Here is a 27266-nt window from a genome sequence, read left to right as displayed (position 1 = left end):
AAGCCTCCTCTCCATTGGTCTTCTGCAGAGCTTCCATAGATTTGTTATAGTAATATGGTAAGAATTAAGCCAATGGCATTTAAGGTATTGTTATAAAAATACTGCACAAAGATAATACACACTATATTGTACAGTGTATCAGTTTTCAAACCAGGCAATGGAGTTTTCTGCAAGCTTGAGCTCCTTTGTTTTTCGTACAAAAGGGAACACTCTTGTAGCATCTTACGTGGTTTTGATTATAGTGTTTGTGATTCTTTAAATATTTATTCTTCAGCAGTTAAGAAACTCGGTGAAGGGGAACTTTATAAACATTTATTGTGGATTGAGTGTTCACGTGGAAAAAAAAATGAGGTGCTTTCTCCTATAAGGAAGAAGTACCTTTTCATAAAATCTGTGTCCTCTGTTCAGCAGAGCATCCTGTTCAGGACAATTATTGAGAATATATCCAGCCTTACACAGATATCCAAGTTTCTGTGAAAGTTGTCTAGACTCCCCAAAATGCATAAATTCTGCCCTGAATTGATGTCCATTCCACATGGCTGCCCACAGATCCCTTCAGCAGTGTTAGATGTGCCGTTTGGCATTCACAGCATGCAGCTCTCCAGAAGACAGGCAAGTAAATGCTCCCTTCAGCACCTGAAAGATTTATTTGCTTTGGGGTGATTGGCAGCAGTGTCATGTAAAGCACCACAGGGCAAATTCCATTTGATTAAATAATTATCACATATGACCAAACAATGTATCATTATGTGTGAACACAAATGCAAACTCCCAAAATTCCCACCACTTCCTCCCTTGCTCCGTTAATTTCTCTTTCACAGGCAACTGACACAATTACTGACTTTAAACTAAAAAGATTCCAGGGTAGGGATGGTACTCAGAACTTAAAATACTATGCGATGATTAAAATTTTTATACAGCTTATTTAAAACAGCTTCCCTGAGAAGAAGTGGAAAGTGCATCACTCAATGGACCCCGAGCAGTTTTCAGCAAATTCAATCCCACAGAATATTTCCAAGGGAGAGGCAGGGACTAGAAAAGGATTGTTTCTGCCTCCTACTGCAAATAATTATAATGGGTCTCTTTCTGTGGCCCAGTTTTTCCAGGATCTATCTGGGCAGATTTCCCAGTGACTTTAGTGCAATTAAAACTGTTAAAAAGACTTGCAGCATGGGCTTCCAGTTCTCTGAGCAGTGAAAGACAATGAAACCAGTGTGCACCTCATAAATAAACATGATCAACCACTGGAGACACAGCCTGTGATTTAAGTGGGTGCAGGGCAGCACAGCTGGGCACCTCTGGCTGCTCGCTGTGCCATGGGATCATGCCTGCACTAGTGTAATGGTAGAAACATACCTGCTGATATTAAGATGGATAAACAGAAAAATCTAGGCCCCACAGATGCCAGTGAAAAACCCACTATCTCTTCCCCACTTCCACTGGTGTTTTTTGTGCTCCTGTGCCAACCACCCTCCATAAAGACAGCAGAGGTAGAACATGGGTCTGGCTGAGGGGATGAGGGTCTTCTGTGATGCTGTAGTGCCACCCTCAGCTGACACTTGCAACATCAGTTGGAAAGAGTGACATAGGAGGACACTTGTAGGGAAAGCTTGGCTGGATTCTTTAGCTGGACTGGTCTTTCTCATAAAGTTTCTCTGGTTTATTAATTTTGCTCTTGTTTTAGGCACTTACTTTCAGGATGAAGGCCTGGCATAACATCTTCTGTCATCACTGGGAGCCCTTCCTCTGACTGGCAGAAAGAGAGGTAGTGTCTTCATTTGTGATTTTCAGTTCTTTGTTTTCTGAAGCGCTTTGTCCAACTCAGCCTTTCAGATACCTTCCAAATACCACTTTGTCTGCAAAGGCTGTGCTAAAGGAAAAGTGTTTGGTGCCTGATACTGTGTGTATCTGCTTGATTGGGCAGTAATTCTCGATTCCAGGCAGGTTTATTCTAAAAGTGGCATCACTCCATCTTGATCGGTATCTTTTGCTGGGATTACTCCAAATGAGCTTGACCTGTTGAAATGTAGTGTTTCTCATACTAGTTTCCCAAACTAGTGAGGCTGTTGCTATTTCAGGTGGCTTAAAAATATGTGCACAGTTTGTACTTTGAATGTTTAATAAGCTTAAAACATGAAATATATAATGCAGTTTGAACTTTCTAGTGTTATTTCATCACCAAAAAAGCAAAGTCTCGAGGCTCAGCAATTGCCTTTGTCAGAATGTAAATTCCAGCATGTAATACCCAGGCTGTATGTTTCAGGAAACCAGTATTAACCTATTAGTATGCAGTTTTCCTTGGAGAAGAGCCATCTTCACACTGAGCCTGTATTCCTGCTTCAAACCTTCCTGTCACTGTTCCGTATCCACGACCCAGCCTAAGGCTGCCTTTGACGGTTCTCCAGCCATTTCCTGCATACTGCACTAGCACTAATTGAAAATTTGGGTGGCCTTGCTTATTTATTTTCCTGGAATGCAGTGGGTTATATTTTCATGGCACTTTCTCAGCAGTGCAACGTTTCAATTTCAAAACCACTGCAATATGAGGAAAAGTAACCCCCAAAATAAAAAAATAACAATAAAAAGCAGCATATCTTTGATTAATTTTTACAGTAGTTCTTTTGTAAAAATATATAATGGAAAAAGAATTCAATGTTGCTTTTGTCTCTGAAGATCAGAGGCAAGAGAAGCAATTTAAATACATGTACAAGATGATCACATGCAGACACAATGAGGCATGAAACTTTAAATGTACAGATGCCATGGAAATGAAAAGATAATACAAAGTGTGTTCTTTGCAAGTCTTGCAGAGTTCAATAGCTACACACATAATGTGTGTGGAGAGAAAGAGAAACAGCCCCCCTGCACTCTCTAGGAAAATTCCAACTATGTCTGGATGTGCAATTGGCACTAGCATTGTGCTTTGCCCCCCTGGATTTCTGCAGGAATGTAATTCCACAGCAAACAGGGTTAGTATGTCATTGTTACCTCCCTGCTTGGAAATGAACATGCTTGGGCATGAGTACCTGTGGCAAATTTCAAGTTTTGATCAAAAAAATTCACTGATCCCTTGACAATATTTCAAGTCTACATAATTCTTTTCTCTTCATGCCTATTTTTTTTGTTTGATGGTGATTTTTTATTGGGTGTGCAAAAATTAAAGGTTGGCATGATCCTGTTTGTTTTTATCCTGATATGCCAAGTGCAGCTATTGAAGTCTTTTGGGAATTATGTTTTGTTCCCAGAATTCAGGCATAAGGAAATGTTTAACAATAAATATACAATTAAGCTGCTGATCTGTATCTCAGAAATTATTTGGAGGAAGAGTGAATTGGAGTTTTTACCTACAGGCACACATCCTTAGGATTACCCAACTATTTAAATTTATAAATGTTCCAGAATGGAGATAAAATTGGATGCTGAAAGGAAAAGAAATTTGAAAAAACTAAATGTCTCTCCTATTTCTGAGTTTTCAGGATGCTATTTTGGGATTTTATCTATAACTCTGACATTTGTAGACCTTTAAGTCAAGCAAAAAAAATTTCTTGCAATTTAGTGAAGTAACAAAATAAGCAGGGTGGGATTTTCTGGTTGGTTGGTTTGTTGTGGTGTTTTGTTGTGCAGTTTTATTTTGGGGTTTTGTTGTTTGAGGTTTTTTTGTGGTTGTTGGGGGTTTGGGGGGGTTTTGGGTTTTTAACAGAAGCAATCTCAAATCAAAATGTCAGCCCAAGCATTCCTCCAGATTATCATTTTCTTCTTTGAAAAGTCAAGATCTCCCCACTGGCGAAGTTCAGATTTTAACTGGGCCTTTCCAGCTGGTTCTGAATCCTATTTTCAAACTCCCTCATGATACATTTCCCAGTGAGCAAGTTGATTTTGGCAGTTAAAAAGTGCCCCAAGCTAAGGGTTGTGTAGCAATCGATCAAAGTGTATCTCGCATGCACATATTGTGCCTCATTACAATTACCAGAGAGTTTTGTTTCAGCTGGATATTACAAGTTCCCTGAGGTGAATGGTTGAGAGAACTGGGATTGTTCTGCCTGAAAAAAGAAAGCTCCAGGGTGACCTAATTGCAGCCTTCCAGTACCTGAAGGGAACTTACAGGAAAGATGTGGCAACACTCTTTACAAGAGCATGTAGTGACAGGACAACAGGGAATAGGTTCAAATTAAAAGCTTTAGATTAGATATTAGGAAAAAATTCTTTACAATGGGAGTGGTGAGGCACTGGAACAGGTTGCCCAGGGAAGCTGTGGATGCCCCATCCCTAGAAGTGTTCAAGGCCAGACTGGATAGGGCTCTGTGAAACCTGGTCTAGTGAAAGATGTCCCTGGCCTTGGCAGGAGAGTTGAACCTAGGTGATATTTAAGGTCCCTTCCAACCCTAATCATTCCATGATTCTATGAAGGGCAACACAAGTGAGTAATTGAGGACTTCAATTTTTTATTTATAGCTGGTCAATTTTGCCTTGTAAATGAGAGCAGTAATCAATTGGGAAAAATAGGTTGAAATGGAAGACAGTGCCCCTCCAACTCTATCTCTCCTCCATGAAGGTTTCTCTACCATGTTGAGGGTACAGTCACACCATCAGCTTGGCATTTGGCACAACTGAGACACAGCACAGAACAGGAGGGATCTTGTGGCGGGCATACGGGGCACTTTTAGCAGTGGGTTTGCTGCACATAGAGGTTGTATCTACTACAGAGCTGCACAATAACCAGTGATTGTCACATTCACAAATGACCTCTTCTAACTCCTCTAATTCTGATTTTGTCATTTTTTTCTGCAAATGCCTTTAGAGAAAACACCAGGATTTCTGTCAGATCACAACTGATGTCTTTCACTGCAGTTGATAGATTTGGGAAATGGACAAATGGAATGGAAACTTCTCTAGCCAGTTTTCACATGCCCTCCTTTTTTTCTATGGCTAGAAATACTTATACAATAAAAAAAAAAATGTTTACTCCTGCTACTTGCTCACAACTGAATCATGACACAAGTCCTAAGTGGGCAAATGTAATGAAACCAGCATAGAAAGCCAGCCAGCAGCAAGAGCAAACACAAGCCTGATGTCAAAACTTAAAAGGTTCACAGAGCTAAAAGGCACCTTATGAATGTGCCTAGTACATCCTGCCTCTTAAGGAAGGACTATAGCTCCAGGAATAGAATTGTTCCTGGAGGTGCTTTAGCCACTTCTTAAAGTCTTCCAGTGAACAAGGTTCCAGGGATTCCCTAAACAATCTATACCAGTGTTTCCTTGTTTTCAGTGTCACAGTTCTTCTGAATGCCTTTGCTATAGTGTGTCCTATTCATCATCCTGTCCCTCCCAGACACAGAAAACTAATCTTAACCAGTGCAGTGCAACTTTGATCCAGCTTTCAGAAGTGTATGATTATTTCCCACATGCAGGATTTGGGCATGCAAAACACTATTATTATTATTATTATTATTATTATTATTATTATTATTATTATTATTATTATTTTTATTTTTATTTTTATTTTTATTTTTATTTTTATTTTTATTTTTATTTTTGTTATTATTATATAATAGCAACATAGAAACAGGACAGAATATTAATTATAAATGTATTTAAATATTGACCACATTTTGAAATGAATAAAGAATAAAGTGAGTCAGGGTCTCAGGTATGAGCTGACCTGAACTGGGGACTGTATAAGGCTAAGTCCAACAGTCTACTTAATGTGCATGCATAATTTTAAGTATTTGCGTTCAGTTCTCTTGCTAAAGTGAATAATAGACCTGAAAGTGTTTTCTAGTTAATGGGAACTCATAAGTGCTTTCTTGGATCACAGCCCAAGAGCTCAGCACATTGCAAGGCTAAATACAGATTTAACAGTCTAAATTTAGGCCTCTGTGTTTTAAAACATTGGCTAACATTCTTCTCAGAAATTTCTGTGGAAATTGCTGAAGATCTGAAGTCAAGGCCAAACACCCCTTAAACTTCTGTGTCTAAGAATAAATGTTACTAAGAAGCACTAAAGACTAGAACTGTAGTTCATTAAAATTAAATATTGTCATGTTTTTAACAGGTTTTATATGATCTATACCTTTGATCATGCATTTAAGGCACAGACCAAGATTCACATTTTAATGTTAATTGCTTGTCTGAGATACTAAAATATTTTTTCTCTCTGAAAGGAACTTAATAATATATCTAAATGATGTAAAATGCAACCTGTTGCTAACAGCATAGTTGTGATACTAATCTGAATCTAAATTACCTAAAAAGTTAGTTTTGAAAAATTAATTATACTTGGCCCAGCTGCATAGTTTATCTATCTGCTTTTTACCATTCTCATCACCTTTTTCTGAACCCTATTTCATAATTTTCCTTTTCTTTTTCACCCTAAGAGACTTAGAGATCAGTTGGTTAGGAGAAACAGAAGAGGAAAGAAGAAGAGAGAGACAGATAGGGAGAATAATGAAGAAAGAAAAAAAAGTAAACAAGAAGGTATTTAGTAATAAATGGAACCTTTATTTGTAATATTAAACACAAGAATTCCTGTATGATTTCCTTTAAAAAAATACAGTTTTGCAGAGACACTGAATGGGGCAAATAAGGGAAACAAATTGGTTCCATCAAAATGACTCAAACTGATAATTAAATAATAGTTTTTTGTTACTCAAGTTGATTTTCACTAGGACACATTAGGAAGTGTTAGCTGCTACTGGAGCAGAGCTGTTCTCCCTTCCAGTGGAGTGGACCTGGGGTGCTCAGGCAGCAAGGAATGGTCCCATGAGTACAGTTCAGTTCACCACTGAGACCTGATCTCTGTGTTCACTCAACATGATTTCAGAAGTCTGAAAAAATATCTGATGAATAGCTTTTCCCTGCTTATTCCCAAAGTATGGAATTTAAAGCATTTGTGCCAGAGTTTGTTCTTGTGGAAAAGAGAAACAGAATCCCACCTGGAATTTGAAGGACAAAACCTGCCAAACAGCCTTTGAAGTGGGATATTTTTTTCCTTTTGAGAAAGAAAAGGGGCAAAATTTGAAGTTGGTTTCAATTTCAACTTCTCCCCTTCCATTTTTTTTTACAGTAACCACAGTACATAAAGGCTTGTCTCAAGAAGTATTAAAACTGATGCAACTTACTAGTGACACCCTTGACAGAGCTGTGGTATACAGCATTCAGTATTTTTAGCTGCACAAAGTAATTTAGTAATTTGTTTCATTGGTGCTGTTTAGAGAAACAATGCCTCTGGGTCAGTAGTGCACAGATTCCTTGGATAAGTCTTGAAAGGGAAGAATTAGGGTGGGGTTAGCCAAGAAAGTAAAAGAGTGAGAGAATTTTGTGTACTGTTGGAAATAGTTGAAAGTGCAAAGACTATATTTTTTGTTTGATGTGGAAAAAGTGATTGTGCGTGTTCTGGAAGAAAACTCAAAATATTGTGTGCATTAATTTATATGTTGTTTCTCTTGCAGCATACCAGAAATCATCTGGGAGAAAACACTGATCAGTAAGTTGTTTCTTTCTCTCTCGCCTTTCAGCAAAGATAAATATATTTAACTTCATAATGACAGTTTCTGGTGTAAGTTCACGGATAATAGCCAAATGCTGCCATGGTCAAAGAATTTATTTCTGTACCTATGTATTAAAAAAAGAAATAGAGCCATAAGATTTAAGTAAATCAGTTCCTGGATGCTGCTTTGACAACACAGACCCAGGTGATTTTCAGTTTAGGAGGAAGCAGAAAGCAGCTGGTCTTGGGAGCAGCATATAATGCAGGAAATCTGCTTGGAAATTGAAATAGCTATATGAATTTTTTATAAAATCTATGGGAACTTCTAGAAACCAACATCCACAGGGATGTTACATTGATGGTTCAAGGACATAAAGGGAAGTAGAACCAATGAGGTGAAGAAAGGCTGTGCAGTGATTACAGATTTGCTAGAGCAGTCAATGATGATTTGGGGTTCTTGGCTCTGCACCTGGTTCTACTGCCATGGCTTTGGTGGGTTACTGATCTCCAGTTCAGAAGACACAACATGGTCATGGAAGCAGCCCTCTTAATTTCAAATAGGCTTTTGGTTATGTACACACAGGAAAATAGGAGGAGCTGGTGAGTTATAAATCAGATAGGTTCAGTTTGTGGCAATTATGAAGCATTTGAATTGTCTGTATGCATTACAAGACAGACAAATAATGATGACTATGGATTTGTCAAGAACAAATCCTATCAAACCAATAAGATCTCCTTTTAAAATAAGATAATAGGTGCTATACAAAGAAGAGAAGTATTAAAAAGCCATATATCTTCATTTTAGTAAGGCTTAAGTCAATGTTTCCTGTGCATAAGCAAAGACAATACGGTCCAAATTGAAAACCCCATGGTGTCAGAATAGGCAGGACCATTTCTGAGGAAGAGTTAGCAAAAAGGGGCCATTATCAAAAGGAGAGATGTATAGAAAGAGGTTTCTCAAGGGTCTATCCTGTATCTGATACTCCTTATAAAACATTCAAAGAATGGAGTAGAGACCAAGCTTGATATATTTGAAGAGGACATGAAGAAGAGAGCAGATAAAAGAGTGTTAGAGAGCAGAATTAGTATTCAGAGGGAATTTTTCAAACTGGTTATGAGGGTTTTTATTAAGAAAAACACAAAAGATGGTATTCAATAGGTGCAATAGACATAGCATCATCAGTTCCCCAGATACAGGATGGGGAAAAGTTAAACAGGATTACAGCTGCCTGGAAAAAATGTAGAGTGAATCACAGGCTAAGCACGAGTCACCACTCTTGTGCTGTTGTAAAAAGGAAAATGCCATACAAATGGGATAGACACAGGAAAACAGCCTGCAAAATAGGCAAAGCAATTATTTTGCTCTGCTACCTCATGGTGAGGCTTAAATTTTAGTGTTATGTTGTTACTGGTTTTTTTTTTCAAGTTTTTCACCTGAATCATGCTTGGCTTGGGGAATTGTGTTTCCAGAATGACATTGGGTGTCTGCAGAAGAATGCAGGGGAGTTAAAGCTTGATTACCAGTCCAGACAACATTAAATATCAGGATATTAATGGGACTGTTTGGAATAATGAGGCAAATAAGATAACAGGGCCTTTAAATATGGAAAAGACTGCTACAGGGAGGAAGCAAAGAGTCTGTTCTCCAGGCCAGCAAAGACAAACCTTTCACTAATGGACTGAAATTGCAGTAGGGGACATATTTAGAGCATACATTGGAAAAAAGACCTCTGGTGATAAGGGTAGAGAAACATTAGGAAAAATTGCCTGAGGTGATGGCAAAAGCACCATACTGGGAAGCCTTTAAGAACAAGATTGAAAAAACAGTTATGTTACAACAAAAGAGTAGTTGATCCTGTCTTGGGGCATGGAAAATAACTGGAAAGGGTGATTTCTTAAGGTCACTTTCAACCTTATGCTTCTTAGCATTTCTCTGTTCCTCAGATTTCCCTAGTTATAATACTCGCCTCACAAATTTAAACAGGAGCAGGAGAAGGTCTGGTTTGGAAGTCCACATGTCAAAAAAAGTTAGGGAATATCTCTAAGCTTGAAGGCATTCAGAAAACAGTTCTGCAAAGGCACTTACACAGTGCAGAATCAAAGCTAATCCATACAGTTTGTCAAGAGAAAGTGAAGGAGTAAATCTGCTGCATTTCACAAACATCTTCAAAAGGAAGATATTTCTGTTAACAAGAAGCAGGCTTGCAATGGACAGATGCTGCAGCTAGATGAATTTACCTTTTCAAACAACATTTATATTTCTATCAGGTTTTTTTGCACATTAAGGTAGTGTGGTACATGTTAGCATAACCACTGAGAAATCTTCAAAAGCAGAATGATTGATTTGCCATTTCTCCAAAATAAATAAATAACAAATTTTATTCTTTGAAATAAAATGAAGATGCCTTTTTTAAAAACAACTACAGAAACATCTTGATGTGGGAATTGCTGGAGGAAATTCTACAGCTTTCAATATTCAGGTTAGACAAGATGATCATAATAATCTCTCTGGCTTTCAAATCTGTTTACCCAACTTTGTAGAGAGATGTAATGTTTACAGATCACTGTCAAATCTGCATAAATGGATTAGAAAAAGGCATGAATGAGCAATTACTCTTGTGACCTCAATGAGGTATAACACTTACTATTTACCAGGTCATTACATTACAAATTGTCACTTCTTTCCTCGGTTTTAACTGCATAGATTAATCTCTTTAACAGCATCTGGAGTTCTATAGAGTAATATATTTATATTAGCAGCATTATATATGACAGCAAATATATACTATATATTATGATATATACATCATAAGTTATATATATATGACAGATATATATATATATTTTTTAACCACACTAGTTTTCTTCCTTTTGTTCCAAAGAGATATGCACGGTGGTGTTTCTTCTCTCCAGAGGGTCACATCTGCAGTCAGTCACTGTCAGCTTTGTTCTGGAGTCACTGAAGGGGTAGATGATGGTCACTAAACATCAGCTGGGGAAACCACCCACCACAGATTGAACAAAGTGCACCACACAGGAAGTTCTGCACTGAGTGTTATCCAGGGCCCTATATATCATAAGATTCCTGGATGCTGCTTGTGGAAATAGGAGGATTTGCCTGTGTGGATGCCAGTGAAGAAAGTACACATGCCTTTTATAAGGTTTCTGTTCTTGCAGAGTTTAGCCTGGTTGTGCTGTTCTGAGAAATTCCCAAGGATCACAATCTGCGTAAAAATACTGCTGAGCAGCCTTTTAGAAACAGCAGCTTAAAATCCCTAAAGGCTAGGTGACATTTTCACAAGCAAAAGGTCTGTCAGCTTGTCCTCACTTAGGGGTTTAACACTGGGGAGGTTGACTCTTTTCAAGTTCAGGTTCCCTCTTCTTAATGATTCACCTATTTAGGATCTTTTACAGCAGAGGTGACTATTCAATCAAATCTGCAATCCAACTGCAGTTTGGCACTGAAATGTATCACTTGAGCTAAACCTAAACTCATGGTTGTTTATTACTAAACCTTCTGGGTACACAGTTCCCTTTATGGAGTCCCAGAAAAGTTAATGGGCTTTTTGGCACAGGTCTCCCCTCTCAGAGGGCACTGGGCTGGGACCTAGGTACGCCGGGTGGGGCCTTCTGATCCCACCAACCTCTCAAGGAGCAGTTTTCTTTGGCACAGCTGATGACAAGCATTCAATGAGAGAATTCAAACAAGCTGTCATGGAGGAAAAATGAGGAATGGATTCTTCTTTTCTGTTTTGTTTTTTTGTTTTGGTTTGGTTTTTTGTTTTTGTTTGTTTGTTTGGGGGGTTTTTTTGGTTTTTTTTTCTTTGTCTCATTGCTTTTCCTCTCCTTCCCTGTAAGATTTTTGTCTGAATTTGGTTTTTGCAACCAAATATCGAACAGTACCAGCAAAAAATGAAAAAGGAGATCTCCTGACTCTTTCCACAAGGAAAAGACCTTGTGTTCAGAATCCTCCCCAGCCAGCCAATGGGTTTGAAAAGAAACATTTTTACTGGTTTATCATGAAAGGAGGACAGATTTACATCACCTGGGGCTGACAGCACTGCTTGAGTATTTTTGCCTGAGCTTTTGCCCCCCATCCATCCTTCTGCACCTCCCCTCACAGAGTCACTGAATGGTTGGGGTTGGAAGGAACCTCCGGCGACTGTCCAGTCCAACCCCCCTGCCAAGGCAGGGTCACCCAGAGCAGGTGACACAGGAACATGTCCAGGTGGGTTTGGAATGTCTCCAGAGAGGGAGACTCCATGACCTCCCTCGGCAGCCTCCCTCGCACCTCAGGCTGGAGTCCCAACACTACTGCTGGGTGAGTTTCTGCCTGTAGGGACAGTGATGATAATGCTGGGAGCATTAATTATCTGCTTGGGAGCAGTTTAGTTATCATTTATTACTGTTGTTCACTGAATCACAAAATGTGCTGAGCTGGAGGGACCCACAAGGATCACCGAGGCCAACTCCTGGCCCTGCACAACACCATCCCCAGAGTCACACCATGCATCTGAGAGCATTGTACAAACACTTCTTGAGCTCTGCCAGGCTTGGTGCTGTGATCACTTCCCTGGGGATCCTGTTCCAGCACCCAAACACCCTCTGGGTGAAGAACCTTTCCCAGATACCCAACCTAAACCTGCCCTGGCACAACTTCAGGCCGTTCCCTCGGGTCCTGTCATTGTTGTCCTTGCCGTACTCAAGACTGTTATAATTAAGTTTGTATTTTTTCTTCTGCTCCTCACCCATGGCAGAACCAAAGCCCACTCCCCTCGGAGGCCTTCAGGGACCCCCGCTCAGTGTTAGGAGGAAGGGAGGCGGGGAAGGGGCGGGGTCTCCGTGAGGGGCGGGGTCTCAGTGAGGGGCGTGGCTCCCGGAGGGGCGCGGCTCAGGGCTTGGCGGCCCCCCCCGCCCGCCTCGGTGGCTCGGCGCTCGCTCGATGTGCTCGGGCGGCGGCTGGCGGCGCCTGGCGGCGACGGCGGGCGCGGGGCGCTGCCGGGAGCGGGGCGGCCGCAGGTGCCGGATGCGAGCGGCGGCGGGCGGTGAGTGACCGGCCTCGGCCCCCGCCCCGGCCCCCCTCGGGCGCTGCGGGGCAGCTCCGGCCCCTTCCCCTTCCCCCCCCTCCTGCCTCCCCGGGGCGGAGGCCGTCCCCCTCCCTTCGGCCTCCCCCCGCCTTCCGCTCCCCGGGCGGGGTCGAGCGTCCCCGCCCCGGCTCCGTGGGGACGGAGCTGTCGGCGATGGCTCTCGGGGCGCAGGGGGCGTCGCTGGGCTGCGGCCGTCTCCCCCCGGGTGACTTCCCGGCTGCAGCGGCTCTTCCTCCTCGCCAGCCCCCCGCCAGGACGCTGGGCGCTGCCGGCAGGGCGGGGGGTTCCTGCCGCCTGCGGCCTTCCCCGGGGGCACACGGTGTCCCGCTGGGGGACGCTCCCTGGTCGGGCGAGGTCGGGCCCGGCGCTGGTGGCGCCGTCCCTGCGAGCCCGGCAGCTGCAGTGGTTCCGTAGCCTTTGCCTGTGTGTCCCATCTCTGACAGCGGCCCGGGGGAGCGCCGGTGCCCGCCGGGCTGCACGGGCTGGGCCAGAGCTGTGCGAAGTGCCAGAGTCAAATAGGCTGGAAAAGACTTCCGACATCATCCACTCCGACCCATGTGAAATGATGGGGTCGTTCGGCTCAGTGAAGTGTGGGTGTGCTGGGTGGGGGATAGAGGGAATAAGCAGGGTAGAAAGGCGAGTCTAAGCTGGTTACTTGTAGGACTTGCTGAAAAGCTGGTTATTTGCAGGACTGATTTTATTTTTTGTTTTAGGTTTTTTTTTTTCTTTTTTGTCTTTGCACTTAGTTGTGCCGTCAAGTTTCAGATACAACTCCCTAAAATGACTGAGTACCTAGGCAAGTGCAATAGGAAAATAACAGGGTAAGGAACGTGGGAGGAATTGAAATAACATGTTGGTTGAGAGATGGTTGCTTTCATCCATATCTGTCGGGAGATATTACGCTTCTCTGAGACTTGGGATTTTTTTTTCTTTAACTTCCTACCCAGTGCTACATTTCGGCCTCATTTGGACTGCCTTGCAGTCCACAAGTGTCCGTGAGCTGGGTGACCAAACATCTTTCCTCCCTGCCTCTTCAATATCCTAATTAAACCTGAAAATGTTCTCTTAGCAAGACATCGACATCTGAAATTTGGGATGATCTTATTTCCAGAAGAGAGTTTCCCATTCTGTCCAGTTTTACTCTTTTTTTTAAATAGTCTTCCTCCTGCAATTTCTTCGCTTGTTGCGGGTACAGCTTCTAGCCATAGACTCAAAAGCTCTGAGTCAAAAGCCAATAGAATATTAAGCCATCCTAGCTCTGACAGAACATCAGATTAAACCTAAACTCCAAATATTCATTGTTTAAAATGTAGTTAAAATCATAATCTCACTTCAGTTTTTCAGGTTTTCTGATCATTCTTACAGCAAGTAAATAGTCTCCTTTCTCCGTTAGTGATTTCTCTGTGTTTCACTGCTGTAAACTTTTTTGGTTTTGTTTTTGCTTTTGATGATTTGGTTTTGCTTATGATGAAGTTGTCAGAACAGTTAAAGGACTGTAAATAAACAAATCCGTGGCTTAGGAAAACAAGTCCCTTTTCTTCCTTTACATTTTGCTCACCTGAAGAAGGAATGCTCTATAATCCTTACTTCCCTATTTTTATTGTATCTTATCCCAGCTTGCACTGACCCAGCAATAAGCAGCAAGAGGCATGTCTTGTTGCTGATTTCTTTCCTATGGATAGCTTAGTTTACAATTCTTGTGGTTTATGCCGACTCCTTGGACAACAGTGTTTTTATTTAGGTGGAATTTCTGTTGTCTGCAACATCATTTAAAACAGATGCACTTATTTTCATTATACTGGCCGGACTTATCTCAGTGAAAATTATTTTAAGTTGTAATGGTAAGGGTGGTTTTCTTTATGGAAAACATATTTTACAATGTGTCAGAGGTGAAGCAATTTAATTAAAAGATTGCTATCCAACAAACTTATGCTGGCTTTTTAAAAAAAAATATAAAGTTGTGTTGTATTTTTTCTGATCTTCATTCAATAAATGAAAATGATTTTACAGACTTGATGGAGTTGTTTTTAATGCTCTAATTGCTTCTTAATATTTTAGAGCTAAGTAGCAGTCTAGGTTAATGAAATTCCAAGTGAATTTAAAAAAAGTAATGTTCTAAGTCATGAACAGTACAAGAAACCTAAAATTGCAGGATTTCTTGTGAGAGTGATCAAGGGTTTTATGCTAGCTGTTGAGAGCATTTGAGGCAAAACCGGACAGTGAAGACATTAAAATCTGTAATTCACCAGTTGTTTTCCTGAGAAATGAATTAGAATGAATGTATTAGAATGAAACTGTATCTACTGATGCAATCTATTCTGTATTACACTGCTCTTCCCAGAGAAGCTGGACTAAAGCAAAATAAGTAGGTTGACTAGAAAGGCAGAGGCCACTGACCTCATTTATTAATCAAAACTTTCAGATATGTTATGTTGAACCATAATTAATCAATTTCTTTCAATGTAGTGATATGTTTAGCTGTAAATTCAGTAAGCCTTAATCACTGTACTTGAAATGAAACATCAGTTGTGAGTTGTTTTAATGCTGTTTATTCTGCACTTTTTGGCTTTCCGACTTCACTTGAAAAGAAAAAAAAAACAACAAAGAATGAAAAGAAAAAAGTATTTATCTTGATGGGATGGTGACAGAAGACTGAATATAAAAGGTGTTCTTAAAACATAGATTCTGACAACTGTGGAAAATATCCATGAAATAGTACAGTTAGAGTTTTGTACATGAGGACAAAAGCTTGTGAAGCACTCAAAATACACTCCCTGCATGTATTTTGAATGCCTATAGGTCACTATTTATTTATACAAACAGGCAAAGAAAACCTTCTGCAAGAGAAGCGAGAAGTACTTCATTTTACTGTCAGGGACTGGAAAATAGTACTCAGAGAACTGTGGATGTTTCAGTGAATTTACTTGCTATGTGAGTTTTTCAGGCAGAGCGGAACCTACTGCTATACTTGAAGCCAGTTGAATGTTCAAAATCCAAAAGCAGCTGAATTAGTATCTTTTAGCAGAAGTCAGATGTTAGCTCTTCAGCTTAACTTTGACCTTCTGTCTTGGACCACCTACATTCTGTAAATCTGGGCTGTGCAACATTGTCTTTCACATTACTTTTCCCAGGGGAGAAATATGGTGTTTGGTAATGGAGGGAATCTTGTTTGTAAAGGTGCTTGGAGGATGAGGGATGATGAGACAGCACATGCACAGCGCAGTCATGTCAGATTTATTTTTCATCTTTTGTGCTGAACATGAAAGCAGAGGTCTGTGTTTACAGCTTGCATAGTGTGAGTTCAAAAATCTGGCTGCTAATAGATTTTGTGCTTTACTCTGAAAATTATTTTAGGGAATTTCCATCAGTATTTCTGTTCAAACACATGTGGATTATTCTCCCAGTGTTGAAAGTTATAAAGAGAAGGGACGGGCAGCAGGGAGAAAAAAATCATTCTTGTGATACCCTGGAGAAAAAAAAAAACCTCCAAACCCCCCTGGAGCAACTTCCCTAGACACCAAGTAATGACAGAAATGATTGCAAATAATTATTTATTGTGTGATTGCCGTGTTACAGGCTTTGCATAGGGAAAGGTAAGATACGTGTTTAGTATATTAAACAACACCAGGTCATACACTTCACTCCTCTGGAGAAAATCTTTGTAATTGTACTTTTTATATTATTTTGGAAGTATTTAATGATTTTTCTCCAAAAAGAACTTGGTCTGTGTAGCCTTTCCTTGACTACTGACGTTACTAATCTGCAGAAAGTATGTTCAGCATTTTCATTAGAAAATACTGTGATTATGTCTGGTGATGAGTGTGAAAGCCCATGTTTCCTTTCTAATTTTGCTTGCTTTGTTTTTAAGGAAAACAAAGTTTCTGAGACACCAAGTCCTTAAGGGGTCTGATTTTCCCTTGACCTTAACAGAACTGCAGATTCCCAGATTTTCAGTTTTATTCTCAAAGACTATGCTTAGGCTATATTGTGCAGAAACCAGTGGGGTCTCTGGCAGTGTAAAAGTGTCTGTGGATCAGATTACCGTATAAATCAAGGATTTTTAGGTATATTTAGACTTGTATTTTTTTTTTCCTTTGACACTGTTGATAACGTAGAAGCGATGTACCCCCGTGTTTGGAAGTTCATCAAAAAGCCTGCATTAGTTAAAAATTAAGACTATTTTAAGTAAAAGTTCCTTTTTAGATAGCCAATTTTGCGTTGAGGATAAACTAAACTAATTTTTTTGAGATACTCATGAAATGTCTCAATTAAAAAAGCAATTACTTTCAGTTTTCTGTTTGGGAATTCTGTGAGTCTTGTGACATTTCAAATCTCACAGTGGTTTTAACAGGTATACCTTGGTTCTTGCTGGAAAACTGTGCATTGAATTTTTGGCAAAAAATTCAGAAGCTATGTATATAGCAGATGGGTTCTTTGCATGTTTCCTTACAAGAGAAGGCAGGGGAGATTGTGTTTCTCACAAGACAACCTCACTACTCTCTAAGTGTGATCACTCCATACAGGAGATGGGATTTTAGGCAGACAAGTAGAAATGAAGACCCATAAGGCAAAGAGAGGCTTTTGTTAGAAAAATACCTGTGCACACAGTCTTGTCAGGGAAGTATTGAGTGTGTGTTGGACCATGTAAATTGAGAAAAACGCTCTAGCATATGGCTTGAGTACATCCATGAGCAAAGGCCAGAAAGAGGTGTTGGGGAGAGAACATGAAAAATACTAGAATCTCAGTAACACAAGTGTATGTCTCATCTTTTAAATAGTTTTGAAACAAAAGGAACTGCTAAAATAGTCACACAGTAAGCGTAAGTGTTACAGTCTTACATACAAGCATCCAAGTTAAAGCTTCGACCATGTGAACTGTGTAATTACAGTGGTTATATAGTGTTTTTATAAAGAATATTGTATATAGTTACAGGGCTTAGAAAAAAAATCTGTGGTGTCTTGTTTCTTTTTTCTAGAAAAAAAATTCATCCCTTTGGGATTCATTTAGTTTATTTTTCTGAACTTCTGGATCTTTCTGAATGCATTAGCATAAACATATTTGAAAGATTTTGATGCTTGAAGTATTGTTTTCAAATTTCTGCCTGTGAATAACATAAGATTAAATGATAATGAGATATTAAGATTTTTTACCATTTTCCTATTAATTAAATGATGTACAAAAAATTAATCATAACTTTGGAACAAAAGAGGAATGAATGGCTTAACTGGAAGAGAGTAGGATAATGACTTCTGGATGAAGCAAACATTGTGGAATGTTGGAGGTGGAAGCAGATGTAGGAAGATGTGCTTTGTGAGAATTTAGAAATTAATGGGAGATTTATGGCCATCTGTGATATGGTTTTGTATAAAGCTGAGTTGACTTTTATATATATATATGTTTATATATAGATGTTTAGGACTTTACAATGTTGCTAGATTGTAGTGATGTGTCACACAGTAAATACGGAAGCTTTTAACAAGTAGATGAATTAATTTCTGGGGAGTTGCAATGTAATTTATAAGGAAAGTAGCAGAAATTTTGGGGAGAAACATCTGTGTTCAAACTTTCTTTAATTATATTTCCTTCTATGCTATTGACCTTTTCTAGGCAAGCCAGTATGACCAAAATAGACATTCAGAACACTTAAATTGGTTTGACTTGAGTCTTGGTAATGAATAGGTGCTGTTACATTGAATATATCAGCAAAACCATTCATTCAAGAACTGGTGTAAACCAGCATATTGACCTAATTAATGAATTAGGTGAATAAATTCTTTTCAGTGTGAAGTTACAGAACTTTGAAGCTAACATTTTTTAAAATGTATTTAGTAAGGCGAAATATTTTTTTGGATTTTCTTCTCAAGGTTTTTATAAACACAGATATATTCATCCAAGTTTATAAGGCTGTTACTGACATTTGGATTATTGCAGTTTTGATGGTTTTGTTTAGTAGTGGCACTTGGAGATTGTCATTGTCACTTAGGTAAAAAGATTTTGAACTGAGGTGAAAATGTGACTGTGGTTCTGGGCTGTCCAGATGTGTATGTATGAAATTAAATTTGTGTGCTGGTGAGCTTGATGGGGGAGGTATGTGTGTTCATGGTAGCAGAGCAGAGGGAAGGAAATCTTTTTTTAAAGTCGACTCAGTGAAATAGATTTTATGAGTCCTCAAACATTTTATTCCGCTTTCTCTGTTTGAACAGGTGACATAATTGGCAGATGAAATTATTTCTGAGCTTAAAGAAACAAAGAACTCCCCCTCCTTTTAAAAGTCTCTGTTCATCTGTATTATAGGCTATTGTTGGTTTTAATCTATTTTTATTGTTTTGCTATTTTTACTTCTTGCTGCTGATGAATTACAAAGTCAGTGTTATATGTTGGCTCATTAACTTCCTTCAGGTTGTTTATGGTATATGATGCTAACAAATAAAACTTCATTTTACAATGGAATGTTTTTGGAGAAAATTCAGCATTTTGATGTCATAATGTCATCTGTGTGGTTGATCTTTGTGGGGAATATCTCTCCCCTCTCCAAATAAATAACATCTCAGAAGTCCTGATGTAAAAATAGATCAATATATAGGTATTTTTCACATTGTAATTGACAGGATGCTGTAATTTAAAATGTACAAGGAAATGGATTTATTGTAGTCTATTTTTTTTTTTTGACATGTGATAGATAGAAGGTTAATTGATGTTAAATGGATGCTTTGTTAGCCCTTCATCAGCTACTAAACTAGTACAGGAGGAGTGCAAATCATTACTACAAAAGGCCAAGGCCAGTGTGTTTTCTTAGCGAGCTTTATAGGTCTTTTTTCTTTTCCCTTCCTTCTTTCCCTCCTTCCCAAGCACACAAAACATAACCAGCTGTAATGATAGGAGGAGAGAGCAAGCAGTTTTTCTAAACACACACACACACACACACACGGACACTCGCACTCCGGCCCCCCTCTCTCTCCCCTCCCCGTACCCCAGCAGAGTGACAGCTTCTAGATGTTGCGTGCGAGTGAGTTCAGCTGGTGCTGTGTGGTCTGGGTGTGTGGTCTCCAGCTCAACCGAGAGGCTGCTAACAGGGTGGATGAGAGAGAGCAACACTGTTTACTTTAATTTATTTCGGATGCCGGAACTGTGCCCGGAGTTTCTCCCAAGCCGGGTTCCACCGTCAGCGGTGTCAATCCCTCGCAGCTGCAGCCCAGGCTGCGGCGGGCGGTGAACTGCTCTGCCGCGGGCTCTCCCAGCATCTGCCCCGGGTCCGAGCGTTTTAATCCCTTGTGACTGAGAAATGGTAATGGCATCGCTGAGTGCTGTGATTGTTTTGCTTTCACTACGTCAAGATACATGGCCATGAAGATGTACCTTGCTGGGTTAAGGGACCTCTGGGATACTGAAGGGAATCTGCGAAGATGGTTGTGGTGAAAGCAAAACTGCTGCGCTCGTTCCTTGCCCACCCTAAAACTAAAATGTCTAGTGTACCCTTTGTGGCTGATTAGAATATTCAGGAGCCTTTTGAAAAAGCACAGAGTATCATATTATGTCATTTAATACTGCAAGTCTTCTTTGTTGTTGTTTGCCCTCTCCGTCACAAAACTTGCACATCTTCCCAAATTGGAACTGATTTTTGGCATGTAATGTTGTAGGTTAATATGTTTGTCAGTGTTAATATTGGCTTGAATCAACATGCCGGATATGACAGGGCAAGACAAATGAGGCTTTGTTTTTTCTGTGTGACAGTGAAATTACCCACTTTTTTATGTTTGTTCATCTTTTCATTATAAGTAGCTTAGTGGTGTTATGAAGAGTTTCTTTCCCCCTAAATGTAAGATTCGTGAGCGCTTCTTGTTTAAATTGACAAGTCTTCTTTTATTATTTAAATAAACATGCATAGATTCTTAATATCACTTGGAATTTCAGCATTGTTTAGCTTATTCACTTCCCAGTCTTTTCTGGCAGGCTTGCAGGAATGGACTTTATATTATTAATGCAGTGTTGAAGGCTGTGGCAATTCTAGGGCACTGAAGATCTCCAGAGGGGTTAATAAATGTCAGTTATTTTCACAGTGCTGCTTTTTGGATGCTTTTAATTCTTGGTTTATGTAGATTGTCTGCCTGAATTTATATTGTTGGGAAGATAAAGCACATAAAAGGTTGTAGTAGTGTTTTTCATCATTTTGTAATGGTTTTGAGTACAAACATCCAGGAAGCATTTTGCTTTGTCGTTCTTCTTGGGGTCATTTGCCGTGTCCCTTCACTGACTTTGTCATAGTGTGTTGTACTCAGGAGACTCTCTGGGTTTCCTAGTGAAAACAAATTATTAGATTTATGTACTAGAAGCACAAGTTTGTGTAGTTTAAGGTTAAAAGGCCATCACCTACATTCTGGAATCTGAGTATTTATTGCTTGTTTAAAAAGGCATGTCATAAATCTTTTCATTTGGGAATTATTCAATGCTGTGATGTTACTGTAACTCACTGTTTTCAGGTTGGTTTTCTTGTGTTTTTTGTTTTTGTTTTAAGTAAACAACATCTGAAGCATACTGTGATTTGCACATGGGTGATGCTTTGCTGTTCCTGCCTCACCATTTTTTAAATTGTATTCTGTCACATATATATGATTAAGAACAAATAAATATCTGATACCTGAAGGTTTAAACATTTTCTTGTAACTTAGACTTTCTCAATGATGACAAATTAGGTTTTTCTTCCCTCCCTTCTTGACAGCTTTGATTCCCTTTGCTAGATGACCATGAAACTTGGCATTGACTTTGAGTCTGCCTTCCTCCAAGAGAATCTTTTAAGTTCAGTGTCTGTAACAAAGTATCACTGAAAACTTTATTTAACTTGAATTTTGAGTCACTGGAACCATCTTGCTATTTTGTTTTAGAAGTCAGAAACTCTGTTTTAAAACACTTCAACTGCTAATTTTTCCCATTGGTGAAATTTGTAAGGTGGCAGCATACTGCTACTTGTCTTCAAAGTTCCATGCCTTCAAGGTGTTTGTAGTTTCCCTTTGGGATTTGAAATTACCAGCCAATTTAATAACCTTCAATCTTGAACTTTGGTTGTTCATGTATTTCTTATTTTAGTGGTACTTCCAGAGTGTAGTAAAATGTAGAAAGTAGTTTGCTTTACAGAAGAGGTATGGTAGCTCTTGGCATTTTATTTTGGGTCCGTTCTGTGTTTGCCATTGGAAGTTGAATGAGGAAACCTATATAAGAACTCTCATTTCAAAACAACGTAAAACTGAAGGCTTACAATACTAGAAAAAAATCAAAACCAAATAGACTTGTGCTTTCCCTTATACTGGGGCATATTTCATTGCTTCATTATTTATTTTCAAGTGGGTTTTCTTAGGATAAAGATGGAAGATGTCCTCTCTTTAGCAAGCTTTTAATGCTCAGAATTGTCTGGATTTTTTTTTTAACCAAACCTTTGTGAGAGGACAGTTTATTTGAGAAACTGGTGCAAAGACAAAGATGTTGTTTATGAAAGGCATTTTTTCAAGAGGACTTTGTAGTAGGTGGTCTTTGCAGAGGTTTTCTAACTCCTTGTGCTTTTATAACACGAATTATGACAGAATAATAGAATAGTATGGGCAAGATCGTGGGAGCAGTCAATCAGATATCCACATTAAATTGTTGGGGAGATACTGAGAGGAAATTAGGTTAAAAAAAAGGATGGAGAGAAATAAAGAGGGAGAGAGAGCACTCTGCAAATGTAGAAGATTGTCCATTGTAAAAAACAGTCTTGTTGAAACCTCTTCAGTGAGCCTGGCTCCTGAGAGGAAAGATCTTGTATAGAAACTGTCTTTCTGCACCCTCCTTGTCTGCATGAGAATCAGTCTTTCAGGAAGAGGGCTGTTTTAATAAAAATACTATTTTATGTGTAATGCATATTTTGTAAAGAATAGATTTTATCTTTAAGGAAGCATACACAATTGCAACAAAAGCTCAGAATTAGGTGGTTGTCATGTTCTGTGAAATGAAAAGTAATTTTTGTCAGATTTGCCTTAAATATTTTTTAAGAAATTTAGGAACTTGCCACAGCAGTATAGTGGCTAGGCTTCCCAGTAAGCACCTCAGTCATGTTAGCTATGGACATCTGTCCTAAGAAGGAGAGGAAATATTATAAATGAATTGAAGGCTCCCAAGCATTTTCTTGATATTTATAATAATGGCATATTACAAATAGTTCCACTCTTTGAAATAAATGAAAGCATTTGCTGTTTAAAAATAATAATCAGAGAGCATCTCAGTGTTGTAGTGCTTTGAAATGCGTTGAGATTTACTGTGGTATTCTCATTCCAGTGAGGTATTTTAAAGCAATTCTGCAGTAAGTATGGAAATACTTTAGAAGAAATACTAGATCTCAGGAGGCTCAGCGTTTTTATTACATTTATTTAGCTCATCATGAAGGGGGATCTAGTGCTGATTTCTGAAATCCAGAAAAAGATGTTGTAATATTACTTTTGAGTTTTGGTAGTGAGACAAGCCAATTACCTGTGTGCCTGGGTATTTTGAAAGCAAGAATAGCTGCAATCCAAGGGAACTATAACATTTGGGAGAGGGTCAACCAAACAATACCACACAAATAATACCACAGTAACTTCTATTTTACTTGTTTTTCTCAAGGTTTTTTCCTCTCCATATTACCTGATGTTCCTGAAGATGGCTTTTTTACATCAGTGTTACTGATTATTATTCTACATAAATATTTACAAAAAATTGCTCCAAAATAAAAGAGGTGTTTTATATTGACTAACTGATATCTAGACATGTGTTGCTTCCTGCAGAAGGTGGTTGTGTGCATGGAAGGGCCTAACACCACTGTTCCTTTACAGCTGTTGTGTATCCTTGACCTCTGCTGAGGATCTGTGAGAAAAGCTGCAAAGACTACATAGATGAGATTGTGAGGAATAGATGCAGTTTATTCTCCTCCCTCTTGGTAAAATTAGTTTTTCTCTAGCATCTTATTTCTATTGTGCTGCCCACTGTTTTGTTGGGCAGTGGTGTAGTTTTGAATGCAGCACAGATGAGAGGAAGGCTGGGCAAGCCTTATGACTCCCAAGATTAGGGATGTTGACAAAAGACAAGGTCTGTCTTTTTCATGTGTGCTGAGTAAGTGGATCAATAGTTGTGCAGATGATGTGTCTGGAAAAGAAAGCTTGGAGTAGGCAAAGCGAGGTAAGAGGAATTACCAAAGTGTCTGGATTTGAAAGGAGGATGGAATAGTAACATCCTTCTCCCTCCCTGCTTGAACTTACGGGTAAAAAGTCAGAGGGACAATCGACAGGATAGAGGCAGAAACAGTTTGTCTGCAAGATGAGGACCTGGCTTCAGTTTTGGGGTGAAGCAGGGACTGTCTCTGTGCGAGAGAGGAGGGGGAGGAAAAGCCAGTTCAGTGAAAGAAATGGGAGTAAGCCACTGGAACAGAGCACAGCCTTCTCTTCCATAGCCGGAGATGACTGTCAGCTGATTTCTTTGTAATCTGGTGATGCAGTTCTTTTCTTCAGTGCTGTTCTACCCTTATGGCCTACATCTGTTGACTACTTGCTTCTCCAGTTTCGTGTTGGTTTCATGTAAAATGTTCCAATAGTTTACATGTAAGACTCTTAAGAGCACCTATATAACTTAATTCCTTTTTCATAAGTTGGTTGTTTGCAAAAAAACAGAGAAACCAATGATTTATTAAACACATTATGTAATTTTTAATGTCAAGAAGTATTATGAGGTTTGCCACGGAAAGATACAAAGCCAAACTAGATATGCATTGTGTGTGTTATCATGGGCCCTTACCAGCCTTCCTTCACTGCCATGTCCTACACTGGACATGGCTGACATAGTGCAATTTACTATGTTCTTGCTTGTTCAACATGAATTTACATCTGTTATTAATTGCACACTGTTCAGTGTGAAAAGCTCTCTGAAGATATTAATACTTCCGTTCAGGGTATCTAAATGTCTTTTCTTTGTTAATGAATTTGTTTTCAAAAGTAGCTTTTGAAATGAGTGATAGCATTCCTATTTTAAATATGTAAAACCAAGAAACAGACATTTGAAAACAGACATATTTATGGAATTGAGGTGGTTGTTTAGGACCTCAGTATTTCAGAACATTGTGCAGTATTCCCTATATTCAGAATGCATTTCACACTGACTTCAGGTGTGGCTGTGGGCTCTGAAGTTGGATCAGAATTCAGAGTTTTGTTATAGGTGACCTGCTATGCATCTTTGGTATGGACAGACAGAGACAGGTGACCCTGTCCTGAGGGTAGTATTTGATTACTTTTAGCGTGAGATCTTCTTTCCAGTTCCTGCCTTGTCTATTTCCATCTTAATTTTCAGTGTGTGTTCCAACTTTGGAATGTGAAGAATGAAATCAGCTGGTGGGAGCTTCTTTGATTCTTGTGTCAGATCTAGATACTACCAGTGAAAAATGTGGGGAGGCTGTGTAGAAGCATGGGGTATCTTGGTACAATGAAAGTACTTTGTATATGCAGAAGCAGCTGAAACAAGTGTGTCTTAATTCTAGTATGTCTTAATTCTAGTATGTCTTTTGCTGCTATTTATTGTTAGAGATGGTTTAGAGAGCTTCTTGGTTTCATGGACTTGACATTTGCAAATAAAAGTAGAAAATACATTTTGGTTAAAAAAAACAATAGCGAAGAGGAGCCTTATGAAGCTTGACTTATATTCCACATATTTTTTACCAACCTGAACTTCCAAAATTGTTTACACTAAAGTGTTGTGTGTGTGTGTAACTGAGGTTTTGGAATGGTGGTGGTATTTAATAAGAGTTGTAATTCAGATTATACTGATCATATATATATACACTCAGCTTCTTATAGGTGTTTATAGCTGCAGAGCTACACAAAGGAAACTGCTAATAAAAAATATGCATTTGTGATCAGTTTTATAGTAAACTAAATGTAGACCACATTACATCAGTACCATATTTGTGTTTGAGCTACAGAACTCATTAATGACAGAGTTAATTAAACTGGTCTGAGTTGACTCAATTTCAGGTGCAAAGGAGCACTCTTCTGGAAATGCTTCTTCAATAATTTTATGTACATTTTTGTTGATATGTTTGGGTATTGTTTGTTTTGTTGATGATCTCTGCTAGTGTAGTATTTGCAAGTCATGTTCTAATTTCTCAGTGCGTGTTAGCATTGATGCTTTATACAAATAAGTGCCGAGTGCTTCCTCACATGGGACTGTCTATGTCAGTAGGTCTTATTTTGATGGAGAAGTTGTCCAAAAATGTAATCATAGTCTATTACTTATCTTAGATTAACAGTTCTGAATACAATAATAATTTTCAAATAGAAGTTGTCAGAATTCAAATGAGTCTATTACATAAGTAATTTGAAGTCTGTGTCTACATCTTCGTTAAGCATTCAGAAAGTTTAATATTTCTCTGAATATACTTTTTCTTTCAGAAACCTATATTTAACTTTTTAAAAAGTGCAAAGAAGGTATAATTTTTCTTTATTGTTTTATGATTGTGTCAAAAAAGACTTTGAGTGGTGTTCTGTATTTACATTTGTATTTCCCTACAATTTTAGAAGAACAGGTTGAAATTATTTTAATAATTTTTATATAATTAATGGAGTTTTAATTTATTATTTCTTGATAAACAGATAAAAGCAGCGCAGGTTGCAGTAACTGAAAATTCATCATGTCTCGAGCACGGCAGCCCCCACTTGTAACTGGTATCTCTCCCAACGAAGGTATCGCATGGACAAAAGTGACAATTAGAGGAGAAAATTTGGGTACTGGACCTACAGACCTCCTAGGTAAGTTGAAAAATCACCCTTTTGGTATGGCAGAAGGTAACATTTTGGATATTATTAGAGATTAATTTTTTGCATGATAGAATCTGTGTTGAATGTAATGAGGAATGCCCTTTACACTAATATGCACTTGAATCCATAAATTCAGAGATACTACTCAATGTGTAACCAACCAGACTGACTCTACCTTTTTAGATGAACCCTTAATCTGAGTCAGCATCCTGTGCTGAACATGAAATGCTTTTTGCAGTATACTAGAAGAGGGTAGATGTAATGACATGCTCTTTTGTTACTTTCTCAGGAACTGAGAATTTCCTCTTTGAAATGTTCATGTCAGAAGTGTTTTCAGTGTATTCAGAAAGTCACTGGGGATTTTCTCCCATGTTTGCCCTAAGCCAAGACGTTGCTATGCCTTGAGTTAAAGTCAGTTTGTGTATCTGCAGCAGTTATGATAAAGCAGGTTCAGTGATTTAGCTATACAATATGTGAAGAACCCTTTTCATTACTGTTTTGATTTTTAACATGGTAATTTCATTAGAATCGTTGTAGCTTCTGTGCTGGAGGAGGGGACAAGATCTTTTCACTGATTGTCCTGGTCACAGACCTTGTTCATTATTGCTCTCTTGCTCCTTTTCAGGCTGAAATGTCTTAGCTTATTTAATATTTCTGCATGTATCCTTGGCCTTTCTTCTTGCTCTTCAGTGAATCTCTTTTACTTTCACTACCAGTCATGGGTGTCACATCTTGGTTGTGTGCACTGTTCAGGATGTGAATGTTCTGTGGCATAACACTGTACTTTCACTTTTGTTTTGTGTTTGGGCCGTAGAGTTCAGTTTTCTGTGTAACTCCTACTGAGAATCAAACTAATGTTTTTGTTGTTCTGCCTACTATAGTTCCATTAT

General features: G+C 38.9%; 1 protein-coding gene across 1 annotated transcript in view; it reads left to right on the top strand.

The window, feature by feature from the left end:
- Window positions 1-12455: 12455 nt before the first annotated feature.
- EXOC2 (exocyst complex component 2) overlaps window positions 12456-27266 on the top strand; it is a 126316-nt gene continuing 111505 nt past the window's right edge. The window contains exons 1-2 of the mRNA XM_066559032.1: window positions 12456-12531; window positions 26212-26367. Of these exons, the coding sequence (XP_066415129.1) occupies window positions 26250-26367 (118 nt within the window). The 5' untranslated portion in view covers window positions 12456-12531; window positions 26212-26249. The remainder of the gene's footprint in view (window positions 12532-26211; window positions 26368-27266) is intronic.

This window comes from Molothrus aeneus, chromosome 1 (genome assembly GCF_037042795.1).
Source record: "Molothrus aeneus isolate 106 chromosome 1, BPBGC_Maene_1.0, whole genome shotgun sequence".
NCBI lineage: Eukaryota > Metazoa > Chordata > Aves > Passeriformes > Icteridae > Molothrus > Molothrus aeneus.
The sequence above is the reverse complement of the archived record's forward strand: the minus strand, read 5'-3'. Positions and strand labels throughout refer to the sequence as shown.